The 16,901-nt window shown below is 35.9% G+C and overlaps 1 protein-coding gene across 2 annotated transcripts in view; it reads right to left on the reverse strand.

Annotated features, from left to right (window-relative positions):
- UBE2J1 (ubiquitin conjugating enzyme E2 J1) overlaps positions 1 to 16,820 on the reverse strand; it is a 45,830-nt gene extending 29,010 nt beyond the window's left edge. The window contains exon 1 of one of the 2 annotated variants that reach the window (XM_051997389.1): positions 16,702 to 16,820. In XM_051997389.1, the coding sequence (XP_051853349.1) occupies positions 16,702 to 16,732 (31 nt within the window). In that variant the 5' untranslated portion in view covers positions 16,733 to 16,820. Of the gene's footprint in view, positions 1 to 16,009; positions 16,030 to 16,701 lie in introns of those variants that run through there. The other variant, XM_051997391.1, reaches the window with a different exon arrangement.
- Positions 16,821 to 16,901: the final 81 nt, after the last annotated feature.

Genomic DNA, 16,901 nt, shown 5'->3' on the forward strand with positions numbered 1-16,901 from the left:
TACCTTCTGAATCCAATTCTTCCTGTGCAACAAGAGAACTTCAGTTCTGCACACATATATTCTATCTAGGATCTATGGTGACATATTCAACATGTATAGGACTGCTTGCCATCTGGGGGAGGGGGTGAAGAGAGGGAGGGAAAAAGTCGGAACAGAAGTGAGCGTAAGGGAAAATGTAAAAAAATTACCCAGGCATGGGTTCTGTCAGTAAAAAGTTATAATAAAAAAAAAAAAGAAAGAAAGAAAATAAAAGAAAAGAAAAGAAAAAGACTTATGGATACCTTTTCAGAATGTTTTTAAATGCACAGGATTATAAAGTAAACTAAGAGTACTGAAATAAAAATGTATTTTTTTCCCACCCAAATTTATTGACATTCTGAAATTTTTCCACAGACCTCCAAAGGGGTCCCTCCAGTTTAAGAATCTCTGATTCTTAATATCTACAAACATACTCAAAATGTCCTTGATGAAAATAAGGGAAATAGAGAAGCTTTTGAAAATGCTTATCTATGGAACTATGCCCAAAGGGCTATCAAACTGTGCATACAAACCCTTTGATCCAGCAGTGTCTCTATTAGGTCTGTATCCCAAAGAGATCATAAAAAAGGAAAAGAACCAACATGTGCAAAAAATGTTTGTAGCAGCTCTTTTTGTAGTAATAAGCAATTGGAAACTGAGTGGACGTCCATTAGTTGGTGAATGGCTGAATAAGTGAATAAGTTATGGTATATGAATGTAATGGAATATTATTATTCCAAAAAAATGATCAGCAGGCTAATTTCAGAAAGGCTTGGAAGAGACTTACATGATGCTAAGATGCTTGATGCTAAGTGAAGTTTAGTAAAACCAAGAGAACATTGCACATAGCAACAAGATTGTGTCATGATCAATTGTGAGGGTCTTGCCCTCTTTTAAACAATGAGATAATTCAAGCCATCACTTGTGATAGAGAGAGCCATTTATATCCAGAAAGAGGAATATGGAAATTGAATGTGGAACTCAGCTTAGTATTTTCATTTTTTTGTTGTTTGAGTACTTTTTTTTCCTTTTCTCATTTCCCCCCCTTTTTGATCTGATTTTTCTTGTGCATGATAAAGGTAGAAATATGTTTAGAAGAAACACTGGATTACTTGTGTCTAGAAGGGGTGGGGGTGAGAGGGAAGAAAGGAAGAAAAATTTGGAACATAAGATTTTGCAAGGGTGAATGCTGAAAACCATTTTTGTATGTATTTTGAAAATAAAAAGCTATTACAAAAAGAAAATACTTATCTATAATATACTATTTTTATGTTACACAAATGATTGGAAAATGCAAGGCCTCACTGTGTTTAATGCTTAGTGATTTAAAAAGATATTGGAACCAATGAAACAAAATGCAATCTAAAAAATTCTCTTCCATCAAGGTATCTTCCACAACTGTCCTCAAGTCTCAACATTTAGCGTCCTCAACTTCAAACACAAAGTTTAAGTGCCAGTCTTATAGGACTATCTTATATATGCTTTGTGTAAACATCTATGAACAAGTTACATCACCTTCCCACCTCCAACCCAAACAGAAGTCAACAACTATTTATCAGACATCTACCATGTACCAAGAATAGTACTAAGTTCTAGGGCTACAAAGGCAACTACTTCTTTAAGAAATTGACAACTTTATAGGGGAGATAATATGCAAACAACAATGTATAAAACCAAGAGACTGTTGTGAGATAATGAGCACCTGTACCAGGGTGAAGACAGTGTCAGAGGTAAAGAGTATATTAGATGTTATAAATATAGAATTAACAAATGACAACAGACTGGATATAAGAATTGGGAGTGAGAGAGAGAGAGTGAGGAGTCAAGAATGATAACTAGATTTCAAGCCTAGGTATTTGGAAGATAGTGGTATTCTCCAAAATAACAGGAAAGTTCAGAGGAAGGGAGGACTTGGGGGGAAATATAATGAGTTTGGTTTGGGAGATATGAGTTTAAGATGTCCATGGGAAATCCAAACTAATCTGTCCAACAGACAGAGATGCATGCCTAAAATCATAAGAGCAGTCAGAACAGGTTTAACAGAATAGATTTAAGAATCATCTGCATTAGACAAGATTAGAAGGGAAACAATAAACTGGGAAAACATTTTTATAGTCAAAGATTCTGATAAAGGCCTCATTTCCAAAATATAGAGAGAACTGACTCTAATTTAGAAGAAATCAAACCATTCTCCAATTGATAAATGGTCAAAGGATATGAACAGACAATTCTCAGATGAAGAAATTGAAACTATTTCTAGCCATATGAAAATATGCTCCAAATCATTATTAATCAGAGAAATGCAAATTAAGACAACTCTGAGATACCACTACACACCTGTCAGATTGGCTAGAATTACAGGGAAAGCTAATGAGGAATGTTGGAGGGGATGTGGGAAAACAGGGACACTGATACATTGTTGGTGGAATTGTGAACACATCCAGCCATTCTGGAGAGCAATTTGGAACTATGCTCAAAAAATTATCAAACTGTGCACACCCTTTGATCCAGCAGTGTTTCTACTGGGCTTGTACCCCAAAGAGATACTAAAGAAGGGAAAGGGACCTGTATGTGCCAAAATGTTTGTGGCTAGAAGCTGGAAAATGAATGGATGCCCATCAATTGGAGAATGGTTGGGTAAATTGTGGTATATGAATGTTATGGAATATTATTGTTCTGTAAGAAAGATCAACAGGATGAATACAGAGAGGCTTGGAGAGACTTACATGAACTGATGCTAAGTAAAATGAGCAGAACCAGGAGATCATGATATACCTCAACAACAATACTGTATGAGGATGTATTCTGATGGAAGTGGATTTCTTTATCAAAGAGATCTAACTCAGTTTCAATTGATCGAGGATGGACAGAAGCAGCTACACCCAAAGAAAGAACACTGGGAAATGAATGCAAATTGCTTGCATTTTTGTTTTTCTTCCCGAGTTATTTATACTTTCTGAATCCAATTCTCCCTGTGGAACAAGAGAACTGTTCGATTCTGCACACATATATTGTATCTAGGATATACCATCACCTATTTAACTGCTTGCCATCTGGGGGAGAGGGTGGAGGGAGGGAGGGGAAAAATCGCAACAGAAGTGAGTGCAAGGGATAATGTAAAAAATTACCCTGGCATGGGTTCTGTCAATAAAAAGTTATTTTAAAAAAATCATCTGCATTGAGACAATAATTCAAGAGAGCTAATGAAATCACCAATCAAATTAATACAGAGGGAAGAGATAAAAATTTAGTAAGCACTGCCTGTATGAAGATTCAGCAAAGGAGACTGAGGACAATCAGATAGGTAGTAGAATCAAGAAAAAGCAATATCATGAAAATCAAAGCAGAAGGTAAATAGTATCAAATGCAAAAGAAAGGTTACAGAGAAATGAGACCTGAAATAAGGTCTTTGGACATGGCAATGAAGAAATCTTTGCAGAAAGGAGTTTCAGTTGAAAGATAATGTTAGTAAACAGATTTCAGAGAGTTTCAAGAACATGAGGAAAGAAGTGGAGAAACTGATTGTAGATGGTCTTCTTAAGGAATAGCTAGGAAAAGAATATAAATTCCATGAGAACAGGTATTTTTTTTAATTGTAATATCTCTATTCCCTAGTATAATGCTCTACACATGGTAAGTGCATAGTAAATTGTTTAGCTAAATTAAATCAAAAACCCACCCACATTTGAAAGATGAAGAGGCTCAGATTGTTTGCCCATTATATAGTTACTCCACATTGCTTTAAAAAAAAAAAATTGTTAACCTTAAATCTACAAAGAAAAAGAGAAGCAGATACCAATGGAGTAAACCTGTATCTAACATTCTTTTTGTTCTCACTTAATAATAGTATCTTATTTTTTCCAATTACATGTATATATATTTTCAACATTTCTAAGATTTTGATTTCCATTGTTTTTTATCCTTCCCTCCCTCCCTTTCTCCAAAGACATCAAGCAATCTGATAATAGATTATATATGTAAAATCATATTAAACATATCTCCATATTAGTCATGTTGTGAAAGAAGAAAAAGGGGCAAGTGGAACACAAGGGGAAAATCACAAGAAAGAAAAAAAGTGAAAATAGTATTTTTCCATCTTTACTTAGCATCAATTTATGTAAGTCTTTCCAAGGTTTTTATAAAATCTTCCTGCTTATAAAAAAATAGCATTCTATGACATACATATACCAGAATTTGTTTAGTCATTCCCCTAGTGATGGGTAACCCCTAAATTTCCAATTCTTTGCCACCACAAAGAGAACTGCTATCAACGTTTTTTGTATATATGGGCTCCTTTCCCTTTTTTTAAAAAAATGATCTTTGGCACAGAGACCTAGTAATGGTATTGCAGGATCAAAGAGTATAACCAGGTTTATAGCCTTTTGTAGACCAAACATTCAATCTCAAATCTGTTTTTTTTTTTTTTAATAGCTTTTTATTTATAAAACATATGCATGGGTAATTTTTCAACAATGACCCTTGCCAAACCTTCTGTTCCAACTTTTCCCTTCCTTCCCCCCACTTCCTCCCCTAGATGGTAATACATGTTAAATATTGAAAAGTATATGTTAAATCCAATATATGTATACATATTTCCACTGCACACAAAAAAAATCGGATCTAGAAAAAAAGAAAAAAAACCTGAGAAGGAAAACAAAAATGCCAGCAAACAATAACAGAAAGAGTGGAAATGCTATGTTGTGGTCCACCTTCATTTCACCTAGTTCTCTCTCTAGGTGTAGCTGATTCTCTTCATTACTGAACAAGTAGAACTGGTTTGAATCATCTCATTGCTGAAGAGAGCAACATCCATAAGAATTAATCATATAATCTTTTTGTTGCCATGTATAATGATCATCAATTCATATAAGTCTCTGCAAGCCTCTCTGAAATCATCTTGCTAGTCATTTCTTATAGAATAATAATATTTCATAACATTCATATATCACAATTTATTCATCCATTCTCCAACTGATAGGCATCCATTCAATTTCCAGTTTCTAGTCACTACAAAAAGGGCCACCACAAACATTTTGGCACATGTAGGTCCCTTTCTCTTCTTTAAGATCTCTTTGGGATATAATCCCAATAGTAACACTGATGGATCAAAGGGTATGCACAGTTTGATAATTTTTTGAGCATAGTTCCAAACTGCTCTCCAGAATGGTTGGATTCGTTCACAATTCTACCCACAATGTATCAGAGTCCCAGTTTTCCCATATCCCTTCCAACATTCGTCATTATCTTTTCCCGTCATTTTAGCCAATCTGAGAGGTGTGTAGTGATATCTCAGAGTTGTCTTAATTTGCATTTCTCTGATCAATAATGATCTGGAGCACCTTTTCATATTACTAGAAATAGTTTCAATTTCTTCATCTGAAAATTGTCTGTTTATACCTTTTGACCATTTATCAATTGGAGAATGGCTTGATTTCTTATAAATTTGAGTCAATTCTCCATATATTTTGGAAATGAGGCCTTTATCAGAACCTTTGAATGTAAAAATGTTTTCCCAGTTTATTGCTTCCCTTCTAATCTTGTCTGCATTAGTTTTGTTTGTATAGAACCTTTTTAACTTTATATAATCAAAATCAAATCTGTCCTTTTAAAAAGATTGTTGAGATAAAGTTCTGAGAGATTTGGTTCATTATATAAATTGCTTGCCAATAATCCTTTTCCTTCTTTTCTAAAGAAAACTTACTGTAAATGCAAAACATTTAGATGATAAAATATTACATAAAAAATCATTATTTTATAATGATTAGGGCAGAACCAATTTGGTTAGTGTACGTCTTGCCATTCTAAAATCAATATATTCATATAGAATAACTATACATGCATATGTGTATATACACATTCATACAACACATATAAAAAATGCAGAAGCAAAGAAGTCAATTAATGCCTTAAAAGAAGTTCTACACTTTTTTCATATTTTATTCTCCCTCAACAACTTTCTAAATGACATTAGAATTCCCCTTTTCTCCCTTCTCCAAGTTTAAATAGGCAATATGCAATTAAAGTACACTGTCTTTTAGTCAATGTAATTGAAACTTTTAACGCACCATGTATACCCATCATCTGAGGAATGACTGAACAAGTCATAGCAGGTAAATGTAATGGAATATTACTAAACACATAAAAAAAGATGAAAGAGGAGGTTTCCGAGAAATTTAGGAAGAACTGAATAAACTGAGTCAGAATGAAATTAACAAAATCAGAATAATTTGTAAATAATAACACTATATAGACAAACAATTTTCAAAAATTAAAAACTCTCATTGATGCAATAACCAACAATTACAGAGGAGTGATGATGCTGACCACAGTTAAACAGAGAGGTAATGAACTCAAGATGCAAAATTAGGCAGCAGTTTTTAAAGGAAGCCAATGCTTTAATTTGTTTTGCTTGACTATCTAGGCTGGCAGGAAATTTTTTTTTCAGAGAAAGGGAAGATGGAGAGATAAAATAAATTCCTGTTAATTAAAAATAAGGCAATACAAATAGAAATTTTTAAAATCTGTATTATAGGTCCACAAGATTTTAGAGTTGAAGGTATCTCAAGGCTTCCTAGTTCTAATGCACAAATTTTATGAACCTAGTCATTTTTGCATAAGGGATCCTTGATATCCAGAGATATGAATTGTTGATTAAAATAATGATTTACATGTACAAAATAAATTATCAAGAAGACAATCAGCTGGGACTCAGTATTCTGAGGATAATCCTGAGGTTTTCTCCCCAAAATGCTGACTCAGTAGTGAGAAAAAAAAAATTCAACTGCTTTAAAATTGTTACTTGATTTTTTTTCTATTACAACCAGTTATTAACATCTAAAATATGCACAAGGACTTCTTGAAGAACATGTAATTACATCAATTAATCGACAAGTATTTAAGTACCCACTTTGTTCCAAGCAATGTGCTAGGTGCTGTAGATACAAAAAATGTATCTAAATAGTGTAGAGGGCTGGAACTCTAAAAAGGTGTATTTGAATCTAAAGACAGCAGAGTACTTAAAGCTAATTACCTACTCAATATGAGATAATGGTACTATATGATATGATAAATGTGATAGCTCTCCTCAGGATTGGTGCTTGCTGAATGTGTTGTGATGAGGTAATCAGAGGCAAGGACTGGAGGGCTGAGGGAGAGGGTCAGACTCTCTTGACAAAAGTAAGCTGAAGAGAGAAAACTTCAGTCTCCAGACTCCTGAGTCCAGGATTCATCTTTAATGAGCCGAGTCATGGTAACTTGCCTGCCTCTTTGACTTCTTCTCCTAAAGACCAAGGACTCTGACTGATCCTGACTGATCCTGAAGCCCTCAGGAGAGCGAGCCGGGCCATTATAAAATAGGATACTGCCCACAAAGAATTTGGAGACAACATGTATACATGATATACAAAATAAATACAAGGTAATTTCAAGGGGGTAAAGATACAAAAGCAGCTGGGAAAATCAGGAAAGACTTGCAGAAAAAGTGAGATTTAAAGGGGAAATATATTCTTAAGAGGTGGAGAGGGACAGCTACTACCTGGAACAATGGACAGAGCACCTGGCAAAGTCAGGAGGACCTGAGTTCATACCTGTCCTCAGATACTTAACACTAACTTCATCACCCTGGGCAAGTCACTAAACTCCAAATGCCTAGAGAAAAAAAAAGAGAATCAGGAGTACATAAGGTATGGGAGACAGTCAGTACAAGAACAAAGGCAAGAGTGAATACAATTTAACTGGAATGTACAGTGCAGAAAAGTAAGTAATATATAACAAAGCTGGAAAGGTAGATTGGGAACAGATTATGAAGGGCTTTAAATACCAAACAAGAGTTTGTATCTGATTCTAGAAGTAATAGGAACCACTGAAGTTTATGTGTAAGGTGAGACATGGTCTTAAGTGAGCTTTAGAAATATCAATTTGTCAACTATATATAGTTGAGAGAAGTCTACTGCAAGAATTCCAGTGGGAGGTGATGAGGATCATAACTAGAGTGGTAGTCATGTGAATAGAGAGATGGATGCAAGAAATATTGTGGATATAACATGGAAAAGATGTGGCAACTGTCTGAATATGTGAGGGTAAAGGGAAGTAAGGAGTAATGACTACTACAAACTTGGGTGTATAGAATAATGGTAGTAACCTCAACAAAAATAGGAAAGTTTGAAACAAGAATGTATTCTACTGACATTCTAAATAATAGATGTATTGATAGAACATGTAAATATAACTACTTTAATCATCTCTGATATGATGAAATTTCTTTATCAATAATAAAAAATTACACCCCTAGTAATTTCAATTTAAGCAATAACAAAACTCTGGAAGAATTACCAAGAAAACAAGCCTCTCTTTTTTGAGTCCTTTCCTTAAACCCAATGTAACTTCAAAGAAGGCTGACCTAAACACATAAAGCAGATAGATTTGCAATGTTATACAGAAGAATTAGAAAAAGCTAGACACTATGTCAGTCTCCCTAAAAAGAGATGAATTTTAGACTTTAACTTAAAAGTTTCTAGTTCTACATATTGGATTACTTGCTTATTATGGAGTGGATGGGGGGAAGGGTGGGAAAAAAATTTGGAACATATGGTTTTGCAAGGGTGAATGTTGAAAACTATCTTTGCAAGTATTTTGAAAATAAAAAGCTATTTTTAAAAGGGGGCTTTCTAGTTCTGTGTTAAAATAAGAATTCAAGATGTCAAGTGCAATGTGGAAAAAGCAGATGAATCTGTTTGTATACTGTGGCAATGGGAGAAACATTAGCTCCCCAGGCAAAATAACTTTTGAGACCAAGGAAACAGAATTGTGAGGTCTTCTGTCCCTACTGGTAACAATAGAATGAACAAGAATGATTCCATTTTAAAAGAGGCCTCCACCATCTTAAGAGATTTTGCTGCCAATACACAAATTCTGGTTAAGGCAAACCTCAGAAAAATGCATCCCCACAGGAAAATGTCTGATTTTTAATGATTCCTGTGATCCCAAGGCTTGCCCATTTCCCCATCTCCATTCTACCTTACAATAAAGTTCACTAGTTCTGTACTGCAAGTCAACCTAAAAAAAATATCCCAAAAACCCAAGCTATACCTTAAAATTTTTTTTTCTTTAATAAAAGTATGTTTTATTTTTATTTTTAAAATCTTTTTGCATGCATTTCTAAAGAATCTTATTTTCAAAACATACACAGATAGTTTTCAAGTTTCACCTTTGCAAAACCTTTCTCCCTCCTTTAGATGGCAAGTAGTACAATATATGTTAAACATGTGCGCTTTTTCTATACATATTTCCCCAGTTATCATGCTGCACAAGAAAAATCAGATCAAAAAGGAAAAAAAGGAGAGAGAAAACAAAATGCAAACAACAAAAAAAATGAAAATACTATGTTGTGATCCATATTCAGTCCCCATATACCTTAAAAAATTGAAGCCATTACTGGTACAAGACATCTTTCTCAGTGTACTAATAAATTTGTTTTTCCTTTCAGTGTGACTACTCACTTTCTGACCCTTACACCTCTGCAGAACCCCTGGAAGGTGAGATTTTCTCTGAGCTCTCTTCATGGAACCCAGGCTTGAAAATTCCCAAAGAAGAGGTAGGGTGGAAAGATGATAGGAATAGGAAATAGCAGAAGAGTTTTGATCAGTCATATCCTAACTGCTTCCTTATTATTCTTCCCCAGAGGGAACCAATTCTTCTTTGATATTTGTGGTTGTAAAAGTTTGGAACCTAAATGAGTTCAGAATTTCAATGACTAAAGTAAGCTTCTTATTAAATTTGTCAAAATGAAAGTTGCAGAATGCCTGGCGCTTATGCTTGTCTATGACAGAAGGAGATCGAATCCCTCCTACTGAGACACTAAATTCAAGAATGTAAAAACAAAACTATTTTAAGGAGCAATCAGAAATCAGAGTCACCAAGTTAAGAGTCAGAAATATAAAAATATTAAGAGTCAGAAATATAAAATCTAGATCAAAACAAACAGATTAGGCAACAACCAGATTAGGGACAGAAGATAGCAAGTCAGAAAGTCAAAATCAAAATCATTGTAGTTCTTAGATATCCAGCTAAGCATGTTGACTCTTCCATCTTACAAATTAAAAGGAACTAGGATAGGGAGCACAGTGGGTAGTGCACCTGGTCTGGATTTAGGAAGACCTGAGCTCAAATCTGACTATCACATTTATTAATTGTGTGACCCTGACACTAATCACTTAACCCTTGTTTACTTTGTTTCCTCATCTATAAAATGAAGATCATAATAATACCTATCTTCCAGGGTTGTGAGGATCATATGAGATAACTGTGAAGCACTTTGCATGGTACCTAGCACATAGGAAGCACTATATAAAGATTAACTATTATTATCATTAGTACTAACCCCATGGCACAATGGAAAATTCTGGGTTTTAATGGAATCTGGCTCTATCACTTACCATGTATGTGAGCCTAAGCACTTACCCTCTCAGTGTCTCAGTGTCTCAGTTGCCTTATCTGTAAAATGAGTTAACTGCACTATATAATCCCTAAAATTGCTTGTTCTAAATCTCGACCCTGTGACTACTTCCAGTTTGCATCCTGAAAGGTTAAGTATGATCTGTACAAAACGGTCATTTAAAAAAAGTTAAAAGCCTAGTGAAAGCAAAATTCATATGGTACATAAATCCTAAATTACAGGATGCTAGTGTCATATTTTTAAAGCAGTTTCTTAATTTCTGAGATTGGCAAATGGTATTTTATGAGCAAGATATCATAACGTTACATTCTTCAATCAGAAAGAAAAGTCTAAAGAGAAATTCCAGCAATTGCTTTGTCATTCAATTTTCTTCAATTTGATTCCACTAGTCAGGAAGTGATGGCAGCTTACAGAATTAGTCAGTTCTCAAGTCCAGAGGATATCACAAGAGAGAACCAGAAGAACAGAGAATATTTAAAAATTGTTAAACTGTTTACAATTTTCAGGCTGAAGGCAAAATGCAAACAATTCTTCCAACAATGATCTTCATTTAAAAGTTAGAGATCTTCTCAAAAGTAAAGGAAACTCAAAGGGAAAAGAAACAAAACATTAAAAGAAACTTCAAATGATGCAGAATTTGGATTTGGGCTTAAGTCTGGCAATCCCAACACAAGGACTTCAAGGACAATCTACTGATAAATTCTGATGTATTGTATTTTTAAAAAGTGAAAATAAATATAAGAAGCAGAAAACTTTAATCTACCTGAAAAAAAAATTTGGTATTTTTGATTAAAGTTTTTAAAATATAAAGTTTAAGAACCCAGGTTCAATTGAATTCAACAAATGTTCTCACTTCAGGCAATCATGCTAAGTAGTGAGGGGGACAGTTTATAAGCTGTGCTTATTTTTGGAGATGGGCAAATATATGGGATAGGCTCAGAATCCTGTCATTCTTTCCAGTCTTGTCAAGGGCTAATAATCTGGACAAACAGTAAAATCTACAAGTATATCAGTATATCATATATCAGAACTTTCTGGTGGATATTCTATTAACTAGTCAGTGCTAAAGAATTTACCAAAGTCTGATTTTACCTATTCAGATGGATAATTCAGCTGTTATTTTCCTCCTTTTATAGATGAAAGAAGCAAAGTGTCTTATCCATAATCCCACACCATAAAATATCTATCTTTATTCAAACCGAGGTCTTCTGACCCTACTAAATCATGGGTTGGCTAATAATGATCATTATTATTATAATTACCCTCATTTCTATTTGAAGAAAATCTTGGGAAAAACTAACTTTGACATAGCAGAAAAGCACAGATTTATTATATGAAGAGTTTTGTGAATCAGCATTAATAAAGATTAGAAAAACTAGCATATTACAGGCTACTGCTTATTACTTTTATAAAAGTGCTCAAATTCGTAATTTAAATATATACATACACACCAAAACTAGCAATCTTGAACTCTTCAATCAAAAAAAAGTGAAAACAGTATGTATAAGCATAATAGTAAGAATGTGTTCTAAAAATCAGGCTCAATGTCCAAATATATACTCTAGGATAATAGCTTGGTAATAAGATGTGCTATTAAAAAAAAAAAAACTCAAAACAATTCACCTTCAAGAATTTATACAATCAAGTGAGACTGTTTTTGAAAGGACCTCAATTACTTAAATGGGAAAGGGGTGGGAGAGATCAAATATCATGTTCATTTGAGGTGGTTCATAAAAGATTTGAAAATATTTTCTTCAAATAAGAATTCTCAATACTTTTTACTTAAAAAAACAAAAAACACAGCAGCTCTTTACATATTAGCCAGCTCTTTCTATAACAGGCCAGTTTATCTGTATTTCTACCCAACTCAAACCAAAGGAGAAGCTAGGAATAAAAATCTGAGGACTAACAAAGAGCTTCACTATTTTCCAAGAAATGTTTTCCATTTTTTCCAGAAACAAGAGAGCAAACTAAATGCATATAGCTCTTACATGAATATTTTAAGAAGCTCCCTGAAGGCAAGAACTGCTTTCATTTTGTAATTGCTTAATAAGTGTTGAATGGATAATTCAAAGGCAGCCAGAAACAGTAGAGAGAACATTGATTTTATATTAGAAGGTTCAAATCCTAACTTCATTTACTTTTCTAGGAGGATCATGTTAAGTCACAAACTTTCTAGACCTTCAGCCCTTTAAAAAAAAAATGAGAGAGTTGAACAAGATGTTTTCTAAGCTCCTTTTAAGCTTCTTGATCCTGAGATCCTATGATTCAATCCAATATCCTGACTTTCTAGTAAATATGTCAAAATAAAAATTTTCTGTCTTTGCAACTGACTAGAAGAGTTACCCATCCTCAAATATGAACAAATCTACCCACAGCAGACTAACATTAATGTTTCTTCCACCACATAATGTTGCATTTTATTATTCCATCCAAATATCATCTAAATTTCACCAAAGAATTTTAAGTCCTGTTCAATCTAATGTTCAATGACTTTTTTTTTTTTTTAATGTTCTGCATATTCAGGAGAAAAGAAAAAATATCAGATATGGCACTATTTTACCCTAAGTTCCTGGAGTAAACATTACTGGTTTTCCTAGTACCAACTGGAAAAAAAAAAAAAAAAAAAAAAAAAAAAGGGTGGGGTGAGGGTGGAGAAGAGAATAAATAACAGCTGGTTAAACCATTAGTTAATTTTCCAAAAATTTCAGTTAACCTTTTTTTTCCATTTCACAAATTTTGCCAGTGCACTAGTTTAATGGTCTAGTACCTAGCAATCAATCAAAAGATGCTTAAGATGCTTATTAGTGCACAGCTATTACACAGGCATTAGCCCCCTTTGCCATTAGTGTTTTACTATATACATATATGCCCATATATATGTGTATACATAAAAAGGACTGGAGTCGTGGCATCAGGGTTTCTGTTTTGAATTCCTTCTCCCTGACGAAGGGAATATCTACAAACATCTATGTAGTTAACAAAAGAGGTACCAGACAGTGGAAATAGTTCTAGACTTAGTTCAGAGTCCTAGATTACTGCGTCAGGTCAGGTACTAACCAATAAGGGATTTCATTTTTCTAGGCCTCTCCTCCTTCATATGTTAAAAGGTATTCATACTGAGACATATTAGAAACCCTGCCTAGTCAGGAAGACTAGATTTCAAGCATAGATTGAGATACAATACATGTTTGACGCTAGACAAATCACCTAAGCTCTCTGAACCTCAATGTCCTCATCTATAAAATGGGGATAATGATCACACCTACCTAACAAGAGTAAATATGAGGATTAAATGATAATGTATAAATATAATACTTTGAAAACCTCAAAGCACCATATGTGAATAATTATTATGTGTTGCTATGCTAATAAAATGTCAACTTCATTGTTTATTTTGGCTTTGTGCTCCCAGTGCCTGGCATACAGAATAGACGTTTAATAAGTGTTTATTCAGCCATTCTCCAATTGATAAATGGTCAAAGGATATGAACAGAGAATTTTCAGATGATGAAATTGAAACTATTTCTACCCATATGAAAAGATTCTACCAAATCATTATTGATCAGAGAAATGCAAATTAAGACAACTCTGAGATAGCACTACACACTTCTCAGAGATTGGCTAAGATGACAGAAAAAGACAGTGATGAATGTTGGAGGGGATGTGGGGAAACTGGGACACTGATGCATTGTTGGTGAAATTAGGAATGCTTCCAACCATTCTGGAGGGCAATTTGGAACTATGCTCAAAAAGTTGTCAAACTGTGCATATCCTTTGATCCAAAAGTGTTATTACTAGGTTTATATTCCAAAGAGATAATTAAAGAAGGGAAAGGGATCTGTATGTGCAAAAATGTTTGTGGCAGCTCTTTTTGAATAGTGGCTAGAAAGTGGCAATTGAATGGATGCCCATCAATTGGAGAATGGCTGGGTAAAATGTGGTATATGAATGTTATGGAATATTCTTGTTCTGTAAGAAATGACCAGCAGGATGAATACAGAGAATCTCGGAGAGACTTACATGAACTAATGCTAAGTGAAATGAGCAGAACCAGGAGATCTCTATACACTTCAACAACAATACTATATGAGGATCAATTCTGATGGAAGTGGCTATCTTCAACAATGAGAGGATCCAAATCAGTTCCAATTGATCAGAAATTAACAGAACCAGCTACACCCACTGAAAGAACACTGGGAAATGAGTATGGACCACAACATAGCATTTACACTCTTTCTGCTATTGTTTGCTTGCATTTTTGTTTTTCTTCCCAGGTTATTTTTACCTTCTTTCTGAATCCAATTTTTCTTGTGTAGCAAGACAACTGTATAAATATGTATACATATATTGTATTTAACATATACTTTAACATATTTAACATGTATGGGACTACTTGCCATTTGGGGGAGGGAGTGGGGGGAAGGAGGGGAAAAGTTGGAACAGAAGTTTTTGCAAGGGTTGATGTTGAAAAATTATCCATGCATATGTTTTGTCAATTAAAAAAAAAAAAGTGCTTGTTCACAGATTCTTATCAATGGAGTGTTTCCTCATCAAAAGTTCCCTACCCCCATGAAATTACTGGTCCTATCTTCCACTCCCCCTTTTCCCTCCCCCCTATATTGGCTAGGGATATATATATACATACATATATATATATATATAGGAATCAGTAGACACTCTGGGGCCATGTTTTCCAGAAGACAGGGAACTCCAGAAGAGGAAATTCCCTCTCCCACTGCAAATAGGCATCTGCTCTATAATTTACAGTATCTGAGATTAGGTGATTTACAGGATTTCACAGTCAGTACATAATCAAAGCAGGTCAGGGACGAATTTATTCTTGACTTCAAGAATAGGCAGATAGGTGGATGGATAAGTAGGTAGGTATAGATACATACATATACATATGTAAAATGTACACATATATGAAGTTGCATGATATTGATGACCTACAGATTCAGAAGGGAATTTAGGATTCACCTAGTTGAAATATGTATATTCATAACACTCACTTCATAGAAAGGGTTGTAAGGTGGTGATAATTATTCGATGATAATTAATCAAAAAGTGTTTTAAGTAAAGCTTTCAGGTTCCATGTTAACTCATTAACAATCTAAGACCACAAGGACATTTAGAGATGAAAAGGACTATAAAAACAAGCGTTCTTACTCTTTTCTGTTATTGACTCCTTTTAAATAATTAAGAAAAAACACTAAATTTCAGTTAAAAGTTTGTGAAACAAAGCGTAACTGATTTCCCTAACCAAGTTCATAAGTCTCACTCTTCCCCCCCTCAAAAAAAAATACTCTTGTGACTCCAGGTTAAGAATATTTGATGTGGGGCCAGGGCCAACTCCCCCGTTTTAGATAAGAAAACAATCTCGGAAAGAATGGGTCCCCCAAGGTCATATGGAGCTAAAGGACCCACATTTTTTATAGGATCAGAGTTTTAGGGAGAGAAGTGACTTTTGGGGTCCCCTAGCGAAGTGTTCTTATAATGGAAGAAAATGAGGCCCAAAGAGATTAAGGGAGTTACCGAGGGGTCACAGAGGCCCAAAATTGTACCCAGGTCCTCTGACTTCGCCGGGCGCACTCCTTTGCACCTCTTCCCGCATTTCTCAGGTGCCGAGGGGGGAGGGGACGGTCTGCCACAGAAACACTTCCACAGACCCCTGCTCAGTTTTACTTCCCCACAGACACTTAGTCTTCAGGTACGCAGACACACCAGCACCTCCGATCCGTCCCAAAAAGCGGGTCAGAGAAGTTGCCGGGAAAGTGTCCAGTCCGGGGGTAGCAGCCTGAAGAGACGGCGCGGACAGCCGGCGGGGGATCCCGCAGTCTCCGGCTGCCTCTAGGATGCCGCCCCTTTAAGAAGAATGAAAGGGGAGGAAGAAGAATGGGGGGAGGGAAGGGAGTGGGCTGAGGCCCAGGTCGCAAGGTGGGGGCAGGGCGTGGGCAGGAGCCCAAGTCGGAGCTGGGCCCTCTCTCCAAGAGCTCGAATTGGGCCGGCCACTGGACAAGCGGACGGCTCCCTGGGCCCAGGCTCGCTTTGGGAGGTCTCGCTCAGCCCAGTCCAAATGTCGAAGTCAATAGAGAAGGGGGCTCTCAGACCGTGACAGGTGAAGGGGCGGCGGCCCAAGGCCTCCCCAGCTGCCAATCCGTCAGTCCGTCTGTCCGTCCGCGCATGCGTGCTAGGAGCTGGGAGGGGGCGGCCGCTCCCTTCCCTACCTGGGCTCTTGAGGTTGTAGCGGGTCTCCATGGTGGCCTTGCCGCCCCGCTCCGGCTCCGCCGCCGCTTCCTGCTCCTCGGCTCCGCACCCAGCTGCTGGCTCGGCTCTGGTCCCTGAGACTTCCTGAGCCGAGGAAGCCGCGTCCTCCTCCAGTCCCCGCCCCCGGCGGTCCGAGCGAGCGCCAGGGATACGCAGCGGC

This window comes from Antechinus flavipes, chromosome 4 (genome assembly GCF_016432865.1).
Source record: "Antechinus flavipes isolate AdamAnt ecotype Samford, QLD, Australia chromosome 4, AdamAnt_v2, whole genome shotgun sequence".
Lineage (NCBI taxonomy): Eukaryota > Metazoa > Chordata > Mammalia > Dasyuromorphia > Dasyuridae > Antechinus > Antechinus flavipes.